The sequence below is a fragment of the Candida theae genome (genome assembly GCF_024610275.1).
Source record: "Candida theae strain CBS 12239 chromosome Unknown scaffold60, whole genome shotgun sequence".
Lineage (NCBI taxonomy): Eukaryota > Fungi > Ascomycota > Pichiomycetes > Serinales > Debaryomycetaceae > Lodderomyces > Lodderomyces theae.
In genome coordinates, this window is record NW_026261332.1 from 1 (window position 1) to 22,122 (window position 22,122).

Below are 22,122 nucleotides of genomic sequence, written 5' to 3' on the forward strand. Positions count from 1 at the left end.
TCATGTAACGTATGCAGCACATCAGATCAAGTTTTCGTATATCATTCATATCCATGCGAACCACTAGATACTATCCCCGTTACCGTATTCCGTATTTATAATACGCGACCCTTTGTTCGAGCGTACTGTGTAATGACTGTTATTCTCAAGTTCCTTACACCTGCCATTTTCAGTACCTCTCCGAGGAGAATTGTTAGCTGGACTTAAAATAGGAAGGTTCAGTAAAAATTTCGCAAGCCTTTTTCAAGAACAACCGACAAAAAAAATGGAGCCAGTCTTTATCTGGTTCCGGAGCTTAGCAAGCTTTCAATTGATGCTATACCTATCGAAATTGCCTTCGCGGGCATTGATGATCATTTTCAACGAGCTCAATCAACATCAAGTATTGGAATTGGCTCCTTTGCATTCGAGATTCGCCCCAATAGCGAAAACAAGACTTTATCACCAGTTGTATGTATACCCATCACATCCACTTGATCCAAAATCGGGCCCCACTAAAGGCTCAGACCGCGAATTCAGATATCACAAGCACTTCAATACTTTGAAAAGTAACAACTACACCATTATCTCTATGAACACACTCGAAAAGTACTTGAACAAAATGGACAAACATCAGCACATTGATCGATTAGAATTTGTCGCGTGCCATGTCATTCTATTCGAATGTGTTCTAAGACATTTTCAAACAATAAAGTATCTCGAAGTGACCCAAAAACCTTTTATAGGGTACAAGGTATACTTTGGCCTTTACGTTGATAGATTTATATCACGATATTTGAAAATATCTGCAATTAATACTATTTATATTCAATCGAAGGAGTGTTTTCGTGTGTTTGACAATCAGTCAAGAGTACCAAAAATTACAATCGAGATGTGTGATTGGTCACGTGGTCTTGAATTCGTGAACGAGCTACCTTGTGTTACGAGCTTGAGCATCTTTCTCAAAGCGTGGAGTGAAATTCCAAAATCCAAATTGAAGTTACAAACTCTTTGCATCTTCAAAATTTCGAAGCACCTGAGGCCATACAATGTTGATCTCAATTTCAATACCATTTTCCTAAAACAGTTGTTTCTTCAAGGTGAATGTCTGCCTCACTTTTTATTTTCAAGTACAGATCTTCAAACAACATTGCCTAACCTTGTCTTGCTCGGTATGTATTTTGAAAAGTATAATGAAAGTGCAGTAATCTCAACTTTTTCAGTTTTTGGTCACAAAAGTTTGAGGTCACTTATTATCCACACTGCGAAATACAACGATTCATTTGCAAACATAATTTGTGGGTTCCGTAGGGGGTTTCCTTTGGCTAGCATCAACTGGTGGCACACACCTCTTCGGGGCAAAGACTCATCTAGCGAAGATTTGGTTCAAATATATGAGTTAATGACTGTCTTTAGTCCAAGTCTACAATTAGATACCATAGGGTTGCACTTCAAGCCAAATGATGAGGTACAGTTTCCAGAAAAGGAATTTGAAGTGACCACTGAATATGATACAAAAATGGTCATAAAACTAATCCAATACTACTCTTGCCAAGAGTTGTCGCAAATTTTTAATATGACGAATCCAAATCCAAGAGACCTTCCATTAGAGGAAATTGTTGGATTATGGTAATTCAAGGAATCTAACAAAAAGTTGTTGTGGTGTTCATGTGGTGGAGAAGTCACGTGCGTGTTCAAGTTTTTTTCTTAGGAATGTGGGAATGTGTTGCATACGTTACATGGCAACCAGTGTATATATATTATTAATCTTTGCACTGGTGAACTTCAGAGAAGAGTCCTGTTGCCAGCAAGGCCACACGGGTTTTCATCCTACTGTGCGCAGTTTTCCATCAACACTATAAATTAGAGATTGAGTTTCCCAACTTTAATTTGTTCTCAAGCTTGGAAATCTTTTCTGTTTTCTTCTGACCTTTAAGGAATAAAGTATCATCCATAAACTATATATATATATATATACAATATGTCTTCTGCTAGAGTTACTGACTCTGAATCTGCAGCTACTCCTTCTCCAGAACCAGACCAAAACTGACGTTAATGCATCGCCAGTTGTTCCCTTACAACTGAAGTTGTTAATCAAGCATTCTCTGCTCAGTGCAATATAAATTATGATCAACAGAAGTGAGTAGTTGGATGTTCCGAAGCGAATTATAAATAAATCAATTCTTTATGTGCTGTCAAAGCTTCAACCTTTCCATTTCTCGAACGAGAGTCGCCACCACTAAACCCTCTCTTCGTCGATTTTTGCATCTTACCTGGTTCGAAGGAGAGTGTGCCGGAGATTTATTCGTAATACAAGTACCATAATGGTAAATTCTAGACATATTCGAAGTTGGTCAGCTAACTGCGTGAGTTGCGTGAGTTTCGATGGGTGTTTGTTGGATGCTTCACTTTATTTTGCATAACATAGAAATAATTTTCACACATGGTAGCTCAATTTATAATTTTTTTTGCAGCTTTTTGTGGCTAACAGACCACCTACTTGTGTTGGTGCATTCCAAACAGTTGTCATAAGTACCAAAACGGACCACATATCCATCACTAAGGGAGTTCAAATGACTCTGAAAGATACTTACATTTGGATAAAGTTGGGTGTCCAGCGTTCAGTACAAACAATAAAGAATTTGTTCAATGAAGAAGGTGACTTGTCGTATTTGCTTGAGGAATTCAACCTGATACAGAAAGAAGAAGATGGAACTGACTTCAAGAAGGAAGCCAAGAAGCACTTTGGTGACATAATCAACAGATTTCAGTTGAATGAGGACGAAAGCTCTAAGTTTGTCGATTTTGCGATTGCTAGTTGTCAATTCATCAACTATAAGGGAAAGAAGTTAGATAGTAATGTGTCAGTTCCTTTGGGAAGAGCGATAAACAACTTCATACGTCGGCTTCATGCAAATGCCAGAAATGTGTGCAACAACGACATCGTGTTTGAAGAGAAAATCGCCAATATTATCAACTTTCACATCATGAACAGGTTTGGTGTTGAAGTGTTGAGCTTGGAAAATGACACCTCTGCTCAAGAAGAAAGAGGAAAAGAAGGATCCACTCATAAACCAAACCCCACATATTTCAAAACAATTGACAAAAAGTATGCAGGTCATTTTCGAAGTCAAGACCGGAATTTGAGTAGTTTGGGACAAACCAAATTGATGTATTTTGATAAAAAAGACAGCGGAATAGTCCAACTTCCAGTATGGGAATTGAGACCGAGTGTTGAGAGCATGTTCGAATCATTTATGAGATACACGTATTTCAATACATATGCTTCCCTAGTTGGCGCGTTATCGACAGCTCAACAAAAATACTCAATTGGTGGTCTGTATGTAAGACCGGACGTGGTTTTGCACTTCCCACACGTATCAGTTCCAATTGAATTAAAAATAATCAAGGTAGGGAATTTCTGGGACCTTGACACGGAAGAACATAAAGCCATAGTTACACAAATATTGCTTTCCATGTTAGCAATGAATTCCAACACGGGATTCATTTCTAATCTAGTAAAGTTTGTCAGGGTCACTGTTACAGACACGGCGGATTCAGACAAATTGTCTGGATTTCACATCAACTTTGACATATCAGAAGGGGACACCAATACCATCGGTAAACTTCATCTTTCTTTAGAGGAGACAATGCCTCAACAATTGAGCGAGGAGTTAAAGGCTAAGCTTGAAAGTGAATTGATTATCGGCAATTGAAGGAAGTTGTTGCGGATGAAACTGAATTTGTGTATATTAGATAGAGCTGAATACACTTGCTACAAATTCCTCTCCGAGTTATCTGACACAAGTTGCAAGAACCGCCTACCGTGATACTAAATTCACCACGAATGAAACCACACTACCAACAATCCCTCCAGTGTATGCCCCGATCAACAAGGTGATGGGCCATTGCTGCCAGGGCCTATCCCAGTCCAAAGGAATTGGAATTACCCCCAACCAGCAGCATCCCAATGTCAACAATACTTGGCAAAGAACCGGGTGCTGAAATATGGTCAAATAAATACGGTCTTGATCAAATAAAAGCTTGAACTGCTGAAAATCAAGGCGATATACCACAAGCAACGGCGTGAAAATCTGCTGGGAAACGTGTAGCGCCAAGCACGCGGTCCTAAATTTAAAATTGGATAAGGGAGCTCCTAGTATTACAAGCATGGCAAACGTTGGGACTGCCAAAAGTATACTGACAACGATACTGGATACGACTAGCAAGGGAATGTTTGCCAGTTTCAACTTCTTGTGTACATTATTTGCAAGTAGGTAAGCGTACGAAGCTTGGAGAGGTAAACTTGTAATGAATCCTTTGAGCAAGACTGTGTCGACATTCTCTGTTAGTCCATAGTGAAACAATCCCACGAGGATTAACAAATTGTGTAGCGGGAACGCCGCAAGGTTTCTCTTCAACGAAGGCACAGCGGGCCCTTGTTTTATTGACGTATATTTTGTTTCCTCCGTAACATTTGCACCGTCTGACGCATCTTGAATAAACGACACTGATTTCTTGACTGGTTTGGGCTTTGAATGAGCCATGCTTGTCGAATAGTTTGGCTCTCTTTCTATTGCTGAACTTTTGTTGATGCCAATGAACGAGTTTTGTTAAGCTCTGAATGAAGAAAGAAGAAAAAAAAAATAAAAAAAGAAAAAGCGGATTGGTAATTGTACCACCAACTGCTCCCATAGAGCTAGATAGATCATGGACGCGTATCAAGACTTTCTAGAGCCTTCTAGGATAAGCTGCTGCATTGGATGCAATTTCATTTCCCCAACCACCAAGCATTTGATTGTGGCGAAAAGCTCATTACTTCAAATATTTGAAATTATCCTTTTAAAGCAGTCAACTCCTACTAAACCGCAATACCACTTGAAATTGATTGAACAGTTCAAACTACAAGGAACGGTTACGGGATTGAAAGCGTTACGTACGCCGGAATGTCCTAATTTGGATTATGTGATTGTATCTACAAAATATGCAAAATTTTCCATAATCAGATGGAACCATCAAGTACATAGCATTTCCACTGTTTCATTGCATTATTATGAAAGCTGCATACAGCATTCAACATTTGAGAAATTGGCGATATCAGAATTGATTGTAGAGCCAACCTACAGCTCAGTCTCGTGTCTCCGATACAAGAATCTATTGTGTTTTTTGCCTTTCGAGGGAGTCAATGATGATGATGATGATGATGATGATGATGATGATGATGATGAAGACGACACTGACGACGAAGACATTGATAACGTGGAAACTAACGGTGAAAAGGAAATGAATGGCACAAAAAAATATGAAAACCAGTCGTTTTACGACTCAAGTTTTATAATTGACGCGGGAATCCTTGATTCATCAATTGACACTGTTGTTGACGTGCAATTCCTTTACAACTACCAGGAACCAACCATTGCTATATTGTCAACGAAATCAAACTCTTGGGCGGGTAATTTGGTCAAGAATAGAGACAGTATTCAACTCCAAGTCATGACTTTGGACGTGCAGTCCAAAACGACGTTACCCGTTTACAATATTGATAACTTGCCCTATGACATTGATCGCATAATACCACTTTCCAAACCATTAAATGGGTGCCTTTTGGTTGGGTGTAACGAACTCATACATGTGGATAACGGAGGCATTGCAAAGCGTATTGCGGTGAATTCTTTTACATCTTTGATCACAGCATCAGTGAAAAACTATCAGGATGAAGCCGAGTTAAATTTGAAATTGGAACACTGCGCCGTTGTACCTATTCCGAATGATCATCGTGTGTTGATTGTACTATCTACAGGTGAATTTTACTATTTGAGTTTCGAGCTTGATGGAAAAACAATCAAGAAAATACATCTCGAACCGGTCGATGGAAAACTGTACGAGCATGTTAAATTGACTCATCCTGGGCAAGTTGCTGGTCTTGATAATGACTTGCTTTTTTTCGCCAATTTAGGTGGTGACAGTCCATTAGTAGAAATCAAGTACACTAACTCATCAAAGATTGTTCAGAAGGAAATAAAGGAGGAGAGTGAGGAAGACTCTGATGAGGACGACCTTTACAAAGAAGAAGAAGAAGAGCAGGAGCAAATTATCATGAAAAAATCGCATATTGAGTTCAAAGTACATGATTTGCTTGCCAATAACGGCCCTGTATCATCATTCACTCTCGGGTTGTGCTCGAAAGAAAAGTTTAAATCAAATTTGCCAAACCCAAATTATAATGAAGTATCCATTATAAGCAGTTCCGGAAGTGCAGAGCAATCAAAACTCAGTGTTATTGTCCCCACAATTCAACCCCAAATATCCTCGTCTTTAACCTTTTCACAAGTCAATCGTATGTGGAATTTAAATCAGAAATATCTAATTACCTCAGATGACAAGAATGAGAAATCTGAAATCTTCCAAATTGAAAAGTCATACAAGAGAATGAAGTCAAAGGATTTCGTAAACGATCAATTGACCATAAATGTTCACGAATTGAACAATGGGAAGTACATTTTGCAGATCACCCCGAAGCAAATCATTCTATTTGACACCAAATTCAAAAAGAAATTGTCACTTACCAAAGAGATCAAGGATGATGAAATCTTGAGCACTACATTACGTGATGAATTATTGATGATTTTTCTCACCAGTGGTGATGTTATGATTTTTTCAATCAACACATACAACGAATCCTACTCCAAGGTGAAGATCCCCAAACTTTTAGACGATACGATCATCACTACTGGGTACATCACCAGCTCACATTTATTGAATGCGGTGCTGAAAAACATCGACCTCTTGACCAACTCAAGAAAAAGGCGCCACAGTTCTATTCAATCTACAGTTCCATTGAGCACAGAACCACCCAAGTCTACGAAACAAAAGATTATCATTTTAGTCACAGGTGACAATAGGGTTGTGGCATTCAATAGACATCATAACGAGAGGTGTTACCAATTGGACAATGTCAGCAAATTCAGCGATGTGCTTCAGTTGAATTTCTTTGACATAGAACAATCTCCACCGGATCCTTTTATCAAGCAAGTAATCTTGAATGAGCTAGGAGACAAGGACCATAAGGAAGAGTATTTAACGTTGTTGACCATTGGCGGTGAGGTGTTGATGTACAAGTTATTCTATGATGGAGAAAACTACTTGTTCAAAAAGGAAAAGGATTTGAAGATTACTGGTGCTCCGGAAAACGCATTCAATTTGGGAACCATGGTTGAGAGAAGATTGGTGTACTTCCCAAATTTGAATGGATACACAAGCATTTTTGTGACTGGTGTTATCCCCTTTCTTATTATTAAATCGTGTCACTCCATACCCAGAATATACCAATTTTCCAAAATTCCTGCAGTCTCGATATCTGCATTTTCAGATTCCAAGATCAAGAATGGGCTTATATTCCTAGACAATAATCAAAATGCGCGCATTTGTGAGTTGTCTTTGGAATATAATTATGAGTTCAACTTACCCATCAGGAGAGTCCCCATTGGTGAGCTGATTAAATCGGTAGCTTTTCACGAACTGTCAGAGACTGTGGTTATATCCACTTTCAAGGAAATTCCTTACGAATGCGTAGATGAAGAAGGTAAGCCCATTGCGGGAGTCTTGGACGATAAACCCCCAGCAACTTCATTCAAGGGATCCATCAAGTTGATATCTCCCTATAATTGGAAGGTTATCGAAACGGTTGAATTGCAAGATAATGAAGTTGGCATGTCTGTCAAATCAATGGTACTTGACGTTGGGTCATCAATCAAAAAATTCAAAACTAAACGCGAGTATATCGTTGTTGGTACAGGGAAATTGCGAATGGAGGATCTCGCCGCAAATGGGTCATTCAGGATATACGACGTCATTGACATCATCCCTGAACCAGGCAAACCTGAAACAAATCACAAGTTCAAGGAGATTTTCCAAGAGGATACCAGAGGAGCGGTGACTAGTATTTGTGACTTGAGTGGCAGATTCTTGGTCGGACAAGGACAGAAGGTGATTGTGAGAGATTTGGAAGATGATGGCGTGGTTCCAGTTGCGTTTTTGGATACACCAGTATACGTCTCAGAGGCAAAAAGCTTTGGAAATCTTTTCCTTTTGGGTGATCCTTTGAAAAGCATTTGGCTTGCTGGATTTGAGGCTGACCCTTTTAGAATAGTTATGCTTGGAAAAGATAGACAACATCTCCATGCCGAATGTGCTGACTTCATTGTTAAGGACGAGGAGATATTTGCTTTGGTGGCGGATATAAACAATTGTTTACATTTAGTTCAATTTGATCCAGATGATCCCAAATCTATAAATGGAACAATTCTAATCAACAAGGCATCCTTTGAGACTAATTCGCAAACCACGTGTTTGCGTTCCGTTCCTAAAGGTGAATCGGGTGACTATCAAACAATTGGTTCGACTATAGATGGTGCGTTTTACAATGTATTCCCCGTTAACGAGTCAACTTATAGAAGAATGTATATTGTTCAGCAACAAATTTCAGACAAGGAGTATCATCATTGTGGGTTGAATCCGAGGTTGAATCGGTACGGTAGCTTACAAATTCGCGATAACGAAACCAATACCAAACCTATATTGGACTACAATTTGATCAAGGAGTTTGCCAAGTTGCATATTGATAGGCAGAAAAACATCGCAACAAGAATCAACATCAAAGGTTTAGCTCACGATATTTGGAAGGATCTAATTGAGTTTGAGTACTCCTTGGAGGATTTTTAGAGTGCATAGTCATCTTAATCACAGATTATTACTTTTGTAGTGTTACAGGTATATAGATTATAAATTCTTTGTTTTTTTTTTTTTTTTCACTATATCAACATCATCAATACTGAGATCGCAACTGTGACAAATCCAGTAGCTTTCATGGAAATAGCTGCACCTTCGTATGTATTTATACTAGGGGACTCGCTTGCAGACGTGGAGGCAGATTGAGCTGCAACAGTCTCTTGGGACGTTGCTTGCTGTTGCTCAACGCTAGGCGTTTCAGTGACAATGTTATCAGTGATGACATTGACAGTAGCTGGTGTTTTTGATTTGGTGGATGCAGAACTAGAATCTGGTTTCACAGTTTCGGAAGAGGCTTGAGCAACTGCTGGTGCTGATTCGGGTGCTGAGGTTGCAATTGGCGATTGAGAAGCTTCGGTCAATGGGCAGTAGGTGGTGTGAACAGTATCCACAGAACTAATAATCTTGACACCAGTAGTCTGTGGGACTTCAGAACACTTGTTGTCAGAGCATGAAGTGATAGTGACCACGGTGGTTAAGTATTCAGTGTGAGGCTCGACAGGAGCTGCTGCTGCTGTGGTGATGGCGGTGACTGAAGAGGCTGGGGTAGTTGCTGAAGCTGCGGATGAAGCTGGGTTGGATTCAATTGATGAGGTTACGTCGATAGATGACTCCTCTGGTGCGGCCAACTTTTTGGTTGAGCTTTGAACAGCAGATTCGGTAGTGGCAATGCTCGTTACAGTGGAATTTGTCTCAGCAGCGGCGGCAGCTTGACCAGCGTTGGATTGGTAAAAAGTCGACGTTGCAGATACCTGTTCAGTCGAAGTAACCTCAGTTGGTTCAGAAGGTACACCAGTAGTAATGACAGTCAAAATTCCATTGATGGTGGTGGTATAAGTCGTCAAGCGTCCCACTTCAGTAGTGACATGACATTGTCCATTGGCATCACAAACGGTACGTGTAATATCGACAGCATCAGTGGCGTAAGCCGTTTCATACGCATACGAAATCTTCTTTGATTTGGAGGTTGGCGCAGGGGCATTTGATTGTGGAATGGAACTATTTCCGTAGTATGCACCAGCAAGTGCCGATGACGGCAAAACTGGCAACTCTGATGAAGATGGACAATCTGAAGAAATTGTGGTGGATCTGATAGTTATAGCATCTGAAGTGGCAGTTGCAATTGCAATTAACGCGCTTAATGCGAGTACACTTTTCATTTTAAAAAAACTGTATTGGATACAAGGTGTTGGTTCTGGGTGTAAAGCTTAGTCTCTGGCAAAGTCGCTCTGTAGACTTTAACCAAGTATTTATAATATTCCCTCATGACATTGCCAACAGCAAGCAGATAGTAGCTTTCGGTTGACATATTTTTTTAAAAAAAAAAGCCAGATGCAGCCTTGGCTGGTTATGGGCCCAATTAGGACACATCGTGTAAGACACTCAGCAAAGCCTGTAAATGCTGGTGCAGAGTGGATGTGATTTGGCTTGGTTGAAAAAAAAAATAAAAATGGCTGGTAATTGTATACCACCTTTTTGTGTCAAGCTTAGCTACACAAAAAGCCCTCTTTTTTTTTTTTGTTCTGGCTGTTTATGTCAAATCAGGAAGCGTGTGCGGCTCGCAAGCTTTGTCTCGTAATTTTTTCAAGTATGGAACGCCTTTGACAGAGTTTGTTGTGGTATCGAACATAGCTTATACGTTGAAGATTATCTCTGAAATCGAATATTTCACCTTTTACGAGGCGGTTATTGTTGCATTTAGAAAGTCACCGAAGTTCCATTGTACGGAATCGGAACTGTTCAACATGAAACATTTCCTCCCATTCCAACTACTACTGTGGTTCTTTACCTGCGTTACAAGTTCATACTCACAAAGTCATTCATTTGCAAACACCAGAGAGTTCAATGATTCTGTAATACAGCCTAATTTGGAGAAAGCAACTTATTCTTTGATCTACTTCTATTCCGATACATGCAAATACTGTCATTTATTCAATCCAGTGTTTGAAAACTTGAGCACCTTGTACAACAAAAATGATACAGGCAAAAGTGTGCATGAAAATGAATCATTCCAGATTTTAAAGACCAACGCTAGGGTCAATAAGAAACTAAGCAAACTTTTTGCCATACGACACTATCCCACATTGAAATTGTTGCATTATCCATCAAAGGAAATTTTGGAATATGAAGGGAAACGGGACTTGCATTCATTGATTGACTATATCGAGTCCAAGACATTGATAAAACCCAATTATGCAAATTTTCAATCAGGGGTGAAGGATATCCAGGATCCTCGTGAGCTATTTCGTGGTGAAAAGGAAAAGGTTGTCATATTTATCATGAGCCACATGGCTGATTGGAAGGATTATCATTATCCTGCCCATTACATACAGCTGATTGCAAATTTATACCGTGCTGTTGACTTTTACGTGTGTCATGGGGATGATCCGCAGCACGCGGAATTACTCCCTCAATTTGGTGTTAGTAATTTTCCTAGTTTGGTTTACATTAGAAGCAGAAAGTTTAAGTCTTTAAACACTGAGAGACTTGCGTATCAGACAAACTACAAGTTTGATGGAGATAAAATTGGGGGCTTTATCAGTTCAATTGACTTGGATCAATCGCTGTGGCGTTTGATAGAACCAGTGAATGAAGCACAAACGAGTGAAGAAACTATACTGAGTGAGGAGAATGAGGAGAATGATGATTTCGATGATATAGACGATGATGACGATGACGATATAGAGCATATAGAATTGTAACGTGATGGTATTAGACCTCCAACGAGCCTTTAAAGTGTAGGTGTTTTGTTTGCGTATTCGCAAAGCAATTAGTTTGTGATGTTTGTACTTTATAAATCGTTATGTTCCTGCACACAACCCATATATTGTATTACCGGTGTTCGATTTGGAATTGACGTGTTGAAAAATTAACATTCCAGAACTTAACCATCACCAATCATCCAAATAACTCCTTGTCAAGATGAACATTTTCAGATTTTTTGGTGATCTTTCCCATCTAGCAAGTCGATTCATACTATTGTATGCAATTGAAACTAATAGATCAATCAATGGTCTTTCATTAAAGACGCAAGCATTATACGTTATCGTTTTCGTCACCAGGTACCTTGACCTATTCACCAAGTACTATTCCCTCTACAACACATTACTAAAAGTTGTTTTCATTGCAAGCTCGATATACACTGTGTATGTTATGGTTTACAAGTATCAAAAGACCATTCAGAATCACGTGGATACTTTCCCGGTCCGGTACTTAATTGGTGGTGCAGCAGTTGCCAGTTTGATCTTCACGCACAAGTATACTATTGGCGAAGTAGTTTGGAGTTTCAGTTTATGGTTGGAAGCAGTGGCAATCTTGCCTCAATTATTTATATTGCAAAGAACCGGAGAAGCTGAGAATATCACTACGCATTACATTTTTGCATTGGGTATTTACAGGGCTTTGTATATACCAAATTGGATTTATAGGTATTTTGCTGAGGGTCATTTTGATTATGTTTCAGTGCTTGCGGGGATTTTGCAAACGGCAGTTTACTCGGATTTCTTTTACATCTACTACACCAAGGTTATGAAGGGAAAGAAGTTTGAATTACCAGTTTGAGGTTGGAAACTGTGGCTTGATTATATGTCTTATGTATATATATAGTGCATATATGTATACAGACAACATGCTTTCTTTCTTCATTAGTCCCTTTTCAATGGATAATACTCAGTTCTAACGCCATCTTTTGTTACAATCAAGATTTCCAACCCATCACCAACGTAGATATGTCTTTCACCAGCAGAGTTGAACGCATCTCGTACCAATTGTATCACTTCTTCTAACGACAAATATTTCAATGGTTTCTTTTCTTTGCCGTCAGTTCCTGGTACGAATTGGTTCTTGAAGTTGACTTGGTTATCCAAAAAGGGCATGATCAAACTAGCTGCAGCACCACCTGCTCTGCACTGTTCTCTTTCGTAACTTCCAACCGGATCATATGAATATACTGCACCTTTGCCCTCCTCGTCCAATCCTGCAATCAACGTACTCACATAGTATGGGAAAAACCTCTTCCCATACAAAAGATGCTGAATGTATCTGGCAGCACTGCTTATTTCCAATTTCCTGTTCCCATTGTCGAACTTGTACCATGTGAAAGATTGCTTAAACTTGTCGATTAAAGCAACTCCATCAGCAGCAAACCCATTGGCCGTCATTAATATGTTGTCACCAACATTGTGAATCTTGGGTTCGTATCGTGATTGTATCGAATACCCTTCAACTTGTCTCGTGTCACCTGCAAGAACGGCGAAATCTTCACCGGCAATTCCCAACACTGTTCCTCCATTGTCTGAATAAGGGTTGAATCTGTGTTCAATGGGTACAGAGTGTATTTCAGAAGAGTATTCCGATGCAACTGTGGTCTGCGCTGACATTTAGAGTGGACTGACTAGTGTGTAGTAGATTAATAGTATTTATAAGTGATGTTCAACCAGGTTTGCCACTTTTAAAAAATTTAAATGAATTGAGACGTTTTTTTGTTTGTATCTGTGCGCTACCCATCAATATAGAAGTCTACAGTTCACCTACAGTACATGACTGGTGCATTATCATTCATCTATTCATACATTAGAGCTACGTCCGGACCTATATACATTAAGCTGGTGCAGCCGCTGTTTACGATTGGTTCTGTATTCTCGCAATATACGCCCTCGAGATTGTGTTCCAAGATCTCATATACTTTTCTCTACACTGCGTAATGCATGTTTCTTGTACGCTATCAAACAGTGACTGAGGGGTGTCGACGCACTTGTCAAAACAGTTTTCAGTTATTGTTCTAACCAACTCGGTGGCGTTTGCAACTGCCAACTCCTGACTGATTTGGTTCTGTATGTCTTGTTTGATCCTTTGACTATCCGATGCAATAACAGGCTGAGCAGCACTGGTTTTAGCAGAGGATGCAGAAGGTGTAGTAGAACTCCAGAAGGGCATTATTTAATGCAGTCTTAGGTTATACCGGTTGATTGATATGCAAAGTATTCCGTGCTCTGCAGAAATCACTCTGGTTCAAAAAAGAAAAATTTCTTTCTCTCTCTCTCTCTCTCTCTCTCTCTCTCTCTCTCTTGTTCTATCTCTTGCTCTCTGATAGCCGAGGAATAGAGATTAACAAAGAATGAATGGAAAGAAGAGAAATATAAGAGAACACACGTGACTATGTTTATTTTTATTTTTATTTTTTTTGTTGTTTTGTTTTGTTTTGTTGCGTCCAATTCCTTATCTGAATTTTCTTTTCTCTTGTCTATCAGAATATTAGAACTTTTCAAACAAATCTATACAACTTGTTCATTTAGACTCATGCATTAAACCATGTCATCTGATGCTACTCCCATTACAACTGCAGACACCACAAAGGATCTAAACAAGGAGGGAGGCAAGTCGGCACATTTATTTGTATTGATCCATGGATTATGGGGCAGTCCAAATCACATGCGCACAATTGAACGCTACATTAAGGAATCTTTACCTCCAACAACAACAGATGTAATAGCCACACTCAAGCCGGCTAGTTTCAGATTCTGGAAAACATACGATGGTCTAGACCTCAACTCGAGAAAGATAATCACTGAAATATTCTACGAGATTGAGTCATTACGAGAAAAAAATGGATTAACAGTGACCAAGATCAGTTTCATTGGTTACTCATTGGGCGGGTTATTTTCACGCTATGTCATTGGTCTCTTGAACGAGCTTGGGTTCTTTGAGCAAGTTGAGCCTGTGTTTTTTTCCACGTTTGCAACACCTCATATGGGAGTCGAGTTTTTCCGCGATAATATATTTGACAATATCGCCAACATTGTTGGTCCTTATCTTTTTGGCAAATCAGGTGGTCAACTTTTCTTGGCTGACAAGGAGCAAGTATTGGTCAAATTGGCTGACCACAAGCAAATCTTCTACCAAGGTTTGGTTAAGTTCCAAAAACACACATTATTGGCAAATGTACGAAATGATCGAACGGTTGCATTCTTCACTTCGTTTATAACCCTGTATTCTCCATTTGATGAGTTTGATTTGGTTAAAATAAAGTATTTGAAAAACCTCCCTGAAACAAAGATTGCTGGTAAACTTGTTAGACCAAAGGTTGTTGACTTGGCAAGATCACATAAATTGGCTCACACTGATTCTCATTTGTTTCCTGGTAATTTGCAAGAAGAAACTCCATTTGTCAGAAAAAACAAGTATGCCCGTATTCTCGTAATTGTTGCATTAGTCATGTTGATTGTTCCCTTGTGGATTCCCTTCATATTGACCACCAGCACAATAGTATCGGTGTACAGTTTTATCAAAGTTAGAGTGCACAAACTTCCGGATATTGCAGAGCACTGGTCAAGAGTTGTCAATTACGTATACAAAGACAAACCTATGGACCCACAAGATGCAGAAGCTAGTCAAAAACAACGTGAGAAGCGCAGGCGTCTCGCCCAGCAAGAAAGTTTCAAAGGAGATACATCGCATATCACTGAGAATGCAATGGAAGGTATGCTCTACGCAGAAGAACATTTCATGCATAGAAGCAAAAGTGCAGGGTCGGTTATCCCTGAAGTCGATGAAAACAATGACGATTCAGAGGCGGGTGAGGACACTAAGCGCAACGGGTCCAGTTTGCAACAAATATACCTCGACAGCAGAACATCCACAAAATTGGTTGACATTGACTTTGAAGCAAACGATGAAATTGTCCGCAAACAATCCTCCATTCTTCAAGATAATTCTCGGATCTCACTATTTACAAAAGAATCGGAATTGAAATTGGACGATCAAAAGATATTCATTATGAACTCGTTGAATGAGATCAAATGGATTAAAATCCCCGTGTTTCTTGACGTTTGGAATTCTCATGATGGGATCGTTAGTCGAAGAGGCCCCAAGACTAACCCCAAGGGGGCTGCAACCATTGGTGTCTGGGTTTCGATATTGAGAACCCATTTACAAGATGAAAATGGTGACAAGAACAAAAGTTGAAAAAAAAAAAAGAAAAGAAAAAGAACAAAAAGATAAATGATTGATATTAAAGTCTAGTTTGTAGCTTATATTGATTGATTAAGAGTAGAGAGGGTGCATACTATGAATAGAGACTACTGTGTGAACGTGTGTGGACTTTGTAAAAATATCTCTGTGAATCTGAAAAGGTCCTCGGATTTTGTGCAATCTCAGTTTTCCAGCCGACAAAAACAAAATAATAATTTTTTTATATCAACAGTAGCAATCAATTGGCTTTTAGCAACATCAATCATTTACTTTCAAAAAACATAGAGACATTCCCACACACACAAACAGTATATACACACCTATAGACCAATTGCTACAGTTCCAAGCATATGATACGAATAGCCTATCATGATTCTTGATTTACTAAAACACCAAGCAAGGCACACCCCGTTGAAATCTATACTAAGACATAACATCTCAGCAAAGCGACAACTTCACTACACTTTTCGTACTCCATCGACGTCATACAAGACAAAAATTTTCTTTGGATTAGCCACTGGTGTATCAGCACTATCACTTGGCTACAACTCACAAGTTTACAATGATGTGCATGCTTTGGACACCTCGATCCATGAATTAACGCCGATAAGCACGGCAGACACTTATGAAACTGGTTTATACCAAGCATCTCAAAAGGAAGAGCATGACCAGTACGACTCCTCCCGGAAAAGCAAGACCCAGCATCCATCCATATTTGTGAGAGTTTTATACAGAACGGCATTCTTTCTACAAGACTATCTTATTGATCCGGTGATTACATTCACTCGATTTCTTGAATTGTCGTGTTTGTTCTTGCCGGTTCTATTGTCGAGTCCCATATGTTGGTTTGGAAGAAAGCATCGTAATGCAGATGGTGTCATGGTTAGAACTGGAGCTACGCTTTGGTACCGCTACCTTCGTTGGTCAGCGGAACAAGCTGGTGCTTCGTTCATCAAATTAGGCCAATGGGCAGCCAGTAGAACCGATATCTTCCCACAAGAAATGTGTGATGAATTAGCTACATTGCACAGTCACGCAAAAGCGCATAGTTTTGCTCAAACGAAAAAGATTCTCGAAAAGAGTTTTGGTGGTTTGCCATTTGATAAGATTTTTGATGAGTTTGATGAAAAGCCAGTTGGTGTTGGTGCCATTGCTCAAGTTTACATAGCAAAGCTTTCCCAAGCAGCTTTAAGCCAAGCGTCAAGACAAGAAGAGGAAATTCAAAAGAGATTGCAGAATCAAAACAAGGAGCACGAGACACAATTTTTTGAGAACTTGATTGTTACTGAGAACTTAGACTCAAATGAACGTGTTGCAATCAAGGTTTTACATCCCAAGGTGGAGATCAATATAAATCGAGATTTGAAGATTATGAAGTTTTTCGCTGATTTCATCAACATTATCCCCACCATGGAGTGGTTATCTTTACCTGACGAAGTTGAACAGTTCTCCATATTGATGCGACTTCAATTGGATTTGCGTATCGAGGCATTGAATTTGGCCAAGTTTAGAGAAAATTTCAAAAGCAGGTTGGATATACATTTCCCCAAGCCTTATTTAAGTTTCACCACTAGAGATGTGTTGGTGGAAGAGTACATCTACGCCATCCCATTGAGCAAGATGTTATCATTAACGGAAAACTTTGGCAAAAACTTGTCCAAGGAAATCAGTGATAAAGGATTAGATGCATTTTTGAAAATGTTGATTTTGGATAACTTTGTTCATGCTGATTTGCATCCGGGAAACATGATGGTCAAATTTTACAAGAATGAGCACTTCAAACATGAAAAGGAGTACAAGATTGTCAAGACTTCAAATGAACAAGAAACAAACAAGATAACTGAGGAGTTGTTGAAATTGGGCAACAACCAGACGGCATGGTGCGAAAAACTTGCCCAACTTTACGAACAAGGCTATCATGCTGAAATCTGTTTTTTGGATGTTGGATTGGTGACAGAATTGAACCATACTGATAGAGTCAATTTTATCGACTTGTTCAAGGCACTTTCTGAATTTGACGGTTACAAAGCAGGCGAGTTGATGATTGAAAGATCAAGGACACCGGAAACCGCAATCAACAAGGAAATATTTGCTTTGAAAGTGGAAAAATTGGTTGATAGGATGAAGCTGCGTACATTTACTTTGGGTACAGTTAGTATAGGTGATTTGCTAGATCAAGTGTTGAGTATGGTTCGTAACCATCATGTGCGTATGGAGGGTGATTTTGTATCAGTTGTGGTTGCAATTTTGTTGTTGGAAGGAATTGGAAGACAGTTGGATCCAAAGTTGGATCTTTTCCAAAGGTTCGTATACGCTCTTTTATTTGGGTTCCCCACTGAAGAAGATTTCTTTTTACTAACTTGATGAAACTTAGTTCATTACCTGTGTTGAGAAAACTCGGGGTACTGAAAGAAGGTAGAGAAATGTTGCGAGATGAGAATAGTTTGAGCATGGTGAAGATTTGGTTGGCTTTGGAAGTGAGGCAATTCATCAATGCTTCCATTCTGGATATACACAGTTTGGTCAAGGCCGACATGTTGAGTCCAAACATGTAAGGATACCTCTGTGTGTGTGTGTGTGTGTGTGTGTGAATAGAGAATGAGGTCAATAGAGTTGATCTGTAGAAGTAGATGAAAGGTTAGATCGAGGTTGGTTGGTAGCGAATTCTGCCAATTTTGTATTCTTTTTTTTTTCTTTTTTTTCCTCTTCACCAACAAAATTTATTTGTGTTGACAGAGACGATCTTTTAACACCAATTGGAGTATTTTCGAATCCCTCTGCTTACTTATTCCACTACTAAGTCACCTACACCACTCTCAGTCAACATAGTCCACTATACCAATGCCAATTCAGTCACTCGAGCCCTATCTTTTTGAGCGCAAACTAGCTCATGTTAGCTCGTTTGAAATATTGTCCAATGCCGTGCTTGGTATTGATACTGAATACTACCTCAGTCGTATATACACATACAGAAAAGAGCAATCCTTGGCTGCAATTGGGGGCGTGCCTAGCTCGTTAAAAGATTACATTCAATTGGATTTACAGGTTTTTCAAGAATTCAACATTAAGCCGGTATTTGTCATTCCTGGCTTACCTATTCAATCGCAGGTTGTCAAATATAGGCTGAATGAGCTATCGCCACAAGAGCAGCATCATGATTTTACATGGAAGAAGATTTATTCGAATGCTCACACGCAACACCCTTATGAAAATTTCCGATTACATTCCGAGACCTTACCCTTGGAGCCATTGGTTAATGATTTGATCAAGATTTTTATCGAGCTCGGAACTGACTATTTAGTCACCCCATACAATGCATCGTTTCAATTGTCATACTTGTATCAAAAAGGTCTCGTTGATGCATTGTACGGATCAACCGATTTGTTACTCACAAAAATTGACAAGTTTATCATATCAATGGAGTTTTCTGCTAAAGAATTTAGGTATGTTGACAAGTTCAAAATGTTGCATGACTTAGGATTAAACGATCGTCAGTTTCAAGATTTGAGTTTGATGGTGGGATGCGCAGTCCAACCGAAGACTTTCCCAATTTTCCCACCTCAGCCCAAACCAACCCCCAATTATCCACCCATAAACAACTTTAAAATTGGCTTGGATATCCTCTATCAGTATATGCAGTTTAGTGGTGATATTTCAAGCTTGTATGGGTATGTCTTGAATCTCAATGACCCCAAATTAACCGATTTGTACACAAGGGGGCAGACTGCAATCAAGTATGCTCCAATAATCAATAAAGAGGGATACACTGAGTTGTATAATGTGGAAATGGGTAAGTTCAACTTGGAAAAAGACATCGACTTTATCATTGAAGATGATCTTGCGACCACAACATCCACGTCATCGGTTGGGGCTTCACCAGGTGGTGGAAACAGTAAACCAACAAGTACCGGTACACCATCGGGAAATACAATTAGCAAGATCCCTGTGAATTTGCATGAAATAATCTCACAACGGTTGCCACCCGAATTTTATTTTTATCAATCGATTGGGCTCTTGCCTATTAAATTATTAAACTCGGTAACCAATGGTCAATATGATGTGCGGCCACCATTGGAATTGGGCAATAATGACACCTTTAAAAAGTTGATCACATCAAAGTTTTATCTTGACAATCTCGATCAGCAATACAACTTGCTAACTCAGTTAATGGCAAGATATTATCAAGTAAAGAAAATCAAGGTCAAGTTTTGGTTTGGAAAAGAAGTTGAATTGAATAGCAGGATGACTCCAACCGTTAGCAAGCGTATTGGACACTTGTTTGTCGCAAAGCAGTCGGAGACGTTTGACTTGAGGACATTCTTTGCGGATGCATTATCCGGGGAGCACAACGCTAAAGCCGACCTTCGCTTGCCCGGGGATATAGTTTCGACTGTTGTGTTGAGAACCATGTTTTTGTTTGGTATCGTGGATGAGAAAGACCAGGTAACTTCTATAGGCAAGATACTTGAAAAGCTTGCCAGAGAAACACCGCATATCAAGCAAGATGAATTGGAATCGCTTGTTTTGATTTTGTTGCTTCTTAAATCAAACACTTTGAAACTTAATCAAACAGACAAGGAGTTTCCTAGTGTCGCTAACCATTACAAGGTGGCCAACTCAACTTACGAATTGAATGCCAGTGAAGCTGCCACCATCGGTCTCATTTCCAAAATTACATCATTGAAAAAGTTCCACTCATCGCCCATCAACTACCAAGGTCCAGTTTCAAGGAGCTTGCTAAACTTTAGATCGCATGTTGAGTTTATCAATTCAACTTTACTTCATACAAGTGAATGTGTCTTGACAGATTTGATCGTCAAGCAACAGCAAAATGATGTAAGACTGACTTTTGAAAACAAAACCCAATGGTTTCAGTTGATTGATCAGTTGCCGTTTTTCAATAATGTCAACAACACATTGATGGGAATTGTTGCTGAGATTTACTTTGAAGTTGCATTGAAAAATCACAAAACAACAGGTACTAGCACCGCTGACGCAGCTGCGTTTGCCACTGGATTCCTTACAGATCACATTTTCCAAGTTTCAAACCCAACTCATAATGCAAATGTGTACGGAGTCAACTCTACCAGTGCCGAACAAATTAAATCTGCTTTGAAAGATGCTGTGAGCTGGTGGAAATTGTTTGTTACTTTCAGCAAGATTGTCAATGATGTGGATAAATCATTATGTGATGATTCGTTGTTGAAAGCCATCACCGAGGCTGAATCACTTGTGGCTACATTTTCTTAGTAAAAAAACAAAGTGCTATAGATGACATTAACCGTATGTGTGTCTTCAATCTCAAAACAAAAATAGACTAGTGAGATTTTCAACAGTGATGAAAGAGTTGAAAAAGCCTCTGTTACATAGTTGTACCCGTCTTGGACTGTATTACTGAGAGTGATGCATAATCCATTCGTCGGGTAGCGTTTTCGTGGTTGGCATAAGCACGACCTTTACTTAAGCATCTATCACTCCAACCCTCTTCATCAACACTCCTTCCCCTCCCCTCCCCTTCTGTCTTTACAGATACCACCCATAATGAGACTGACGCCAATACAACGATATGCTTCAATCCCACTCAAGAAGCCACAAATCACAGGCGCAGGCCCATTCGCAGCCCGCCCGCAATTCCACGCAATAGGCCATCCATCAACCCTTCTTTCCATATCATTCCCGCAAACATCGAGCATCTATATCTCCAAGAGCTCCATTCTCGCATCAAATGTCAAACTTGACAGCATCCACTCAGACTCTAAGTTGTTGCACGGTCGCGTTTACCACTGTTTGCAGTCGACCGAGGCGGCCAATGTCCTTGTTCATGGACAACACCAATATCGCGTCTTGGACGCAAGTCACGAGTGGACTGTATTTGGTGGAATTGTTGGATGGACGGGCTCTAACTTGAGCTTTAAGTCGGGAACAGTAGCTAGTCAACAATCAGTTGCAATTTCAGGTCGCGGGGCAGTTGTACTTGATTCTGCATCTGAAATTCTCAATTTGCAAGTGGAGGCCAATGACGAAGTAATGATCAACCAGGATGCATTAGTAGCGATAAACACGAAAGCAATGGCAAGGCTTCGTCCAGATGAGTTGAACACTGGTGCTTACAAACTACACCGATTGGAAATCCCGCATTTCGATTGGCCCGACTGGATAGTTAATTACACCAAGAAAATCGGTGCCACAAGGGACCAAGTATTGGCAACATTGAATCCACGTCACTTATTGGCTCCCGTAGTCCCATATTGGGTCCCTGTGCAGAAGCGGTTGGGTAGATTTTGGCATTGGATGTATAACAAGATCCGCAGAAGTGGGGGGCGTCCAAAGTACTTGAAAATCACCGGTCCTGCAACTGTATTGATTGATAATCATATTGGCAAATAA

At 39.7% G+C, this 22,122-nt stretch overlaps 12 protein-coding genes across 12 annotated transcripts; 9 read left to right on the top strand and 3 right to left on the bottom strand. All coding sequences in view use genetic code 12, as the record gives it.

The window, feature by feature from the left end:
- Nucleotides 1–303: 303 nt before the first annotated feature.
- On the top strand, nucleotides 304–1,612 carry KGF57_000198 (uncharacterized protein; the record flags this gene model as incomplete). Its single annotated transcript, XM_051751240.1, has 1 exon — nucleotides 304–1,612. A coding segment is annotated over one exon (1,309 nt), but the record flags the coding sequence as incomplete, so codon positions are not given.
- A 940-nt stretch (nucleotides 1,613–2,552) lies between these two features.
- KGF57_000199 (uncharacterized protein) lies at nucleotides 2,553–3,695 on the top strand (the record flags this gene model as incomplete). The annotated part of the gene is made up of 1 exon (XM_051751251.1): nucleotides 2,553–3,695. The coding sequence occupies one exon, from the start codon at nucleotides 2,553–2,555 to the stop codon at nucleotides 3,693–3,695; it is 1,143 nt and encodes a 380-aa protein (XP_051611262.1).
- Nucleotides 3,696–3,800: 105 nt separating this feature from the next.
- On the bottom strand, nucleotides 3,801–4,526 carry KGF57_000200 (mannose-ethanolamine phosphotransferase; the record flags this gene model as incomplete). Its single annotated transcript, XM_051751264.1, has 1 exon — nucleotides 3,801–4,526. The coding sequence occupies one exon, from the start codon at nucleotides 4,524–4,526 to the stop codon at nucleotides 3,801–3,803; it is 726 nt and encodes a 241-aa protein (XP_051611263.1).
- Nucleotides 4,527–4,689: 163 nt separating this feature from the next.
- KGF57_000201 (cleavage/polyadenylation factor CFT1) lies at nucleotides 4,690–8,700 on the top strand (the record flags this gene model as incomplete). Its single annotated transcript, XM_051751275.1, has 1 exon — nucleotides 4,690–8,700. The coding sequence occupies one exon, from the start codon at nucleotides 4,690–4,692 to the stop codon at nucleotides 8,698–8,700; it is 4,011 nt and encodes a 1,336-aa protein (XP_051611264.1).
- Nucleotides 8,701–8,789: 89 nt separating this feature from the next.
- On the bottom strand, nucleotides 8,790–9,926 carry PGA38 (Pga38p; the record flags this gene model as incomplete). The annotated part of the gene is made up of 1 exon (XM_051751286.1): nucleotides 8,790–9,926. One exon carries the CDS (start codon nucleotides 9,924–9,926, stop codon nucleotides 8,790–8,792), a length of 1,137 nt encoding a protein of 378 aa, XP_051611265.1.
- A 585-nt stretch (nucleotides 9,927–10,511) lies between these two features.
- Nucleotides 10,512–11,468, top strand: KGF57_000203 (uncharacterized protein; the record flags this gene model as incomplete). Its single annotated transcript, XM_051751297.1, has 1 exon — nucleotides 10,512–11,468. The coding sequence occupies one exon, from the start codon at nucleotides 10,512–10,514 to the stop codon at nucleotides 11,466–11,468; it is 957 nt and encodes a 318-aa protein (XP_051611266.1).
- A 220-nt stretch (nucleotides 11,469–11,688) lies between these two features.
- KGF57_000204 (uncharacterized protein) lies at nucleotides 11,689–12,327 on the top strand (the record flags this gene model as incomplete). The annotated part of the gene is made up of 1 exon (XM_051751308.1): nucleotides 11,689–12,327. One exon carries the CDS (start codon nucleotides 11,689–11,691, stop codon nucleotides 12,325–12,327), a length of 639 nt encoding a protein of 212 aa, XP_051611267.1.
- Nucleotides 12,328–12,410: 83 nt separating this feature from the next.
- KGF57_000205 (proteasome core particle subunit beta 6) lies at nucleotides 12,411–13,145 on the bottom strand (the record flags this gene model as incomplete). Its single annotated transcript, XM_051751319.1, has 1 exon — nucleotides 12,411–13,145. The coding sequence occupies one exon, from the start codon at nucleotides 13,143–13,145 to the stop codon at nucleotides 12,411–12,413; it is 735 nt and encodes a 244-aa protein (XP_051611268.1).
- Nucleotides 13,146–14,076: 931 nt separating this feature from the next.
- On the top strand, nucleotides 14,077–15,729 carry KGF57_000206 (putative hydrolase; the record flags this gene model as incomplete). The annotated part of the gene is made up of 1 exon (XM_051751330.1): nucleotides 14,077–15,729. One exon carries the CDS (start codon nucleotides 14,077–14,079, stop codon nucleotides 15,727–15,729), a length of 1,653 nt encoding a protein of 550 aa, XP_051611269.1.
- A 375-nt stretch (nucleotides 15,730–16,104) lies between these two features.
- Nucleotides 16,105–18,290, top strand: KGF57_000207 (uncharacterized protein; the record flags this gene model as incomplete). The annotated part of the gene is made up of 2 exons (XM_051751341.1): nucleotides 16,105–18,038; nucleotides 18,110–18,290. The coding sequence occupies 2 exons, from the start codon at nucleotides 16,105–16,107 to the stop codon at nucleotides 18,288–18,290; spliced, it is 2,115 nt and encodes a 704-aa protein (XP_051611270.1).
- Nucleotides 18,291–18,576: 286 nt separating this feature from the next.
- On the top strand, nucleotides 18,577–20,985 carry KGF57_000208 (uncharacterized protein; the record flags this gene model as incomplete). Its single annotated transcript, XM_051751352.1, has 1 exon — nucleotides 18,577–20,985. One exon carries the CDS (start codon nucleotides 18,577–18,579, stop codon nucleotides 20,983–20,985), a length of 2,409 nt encoding a protein of 802 aa, XP_051611271.1.
- Nucleotides 20,986–21,276: 291 nt separating this feature from the next.
- On the top strand, nucleotides 21,277–22,122 carry KGF57_000209 (uncharacterized protein; the record flags this gene model as incomplete). The annotated part of the gene is made up of 1 exon (XM_051751363.1): nucleotides 21,277–22,122. The coding sequence occupies one exon, from the start codon at nucleotides 21,277–21,279 to the stop codon at nucleotides 22,120–22,122; it is 846 nt and encodes a 281-aa protein (XP_051611272.1).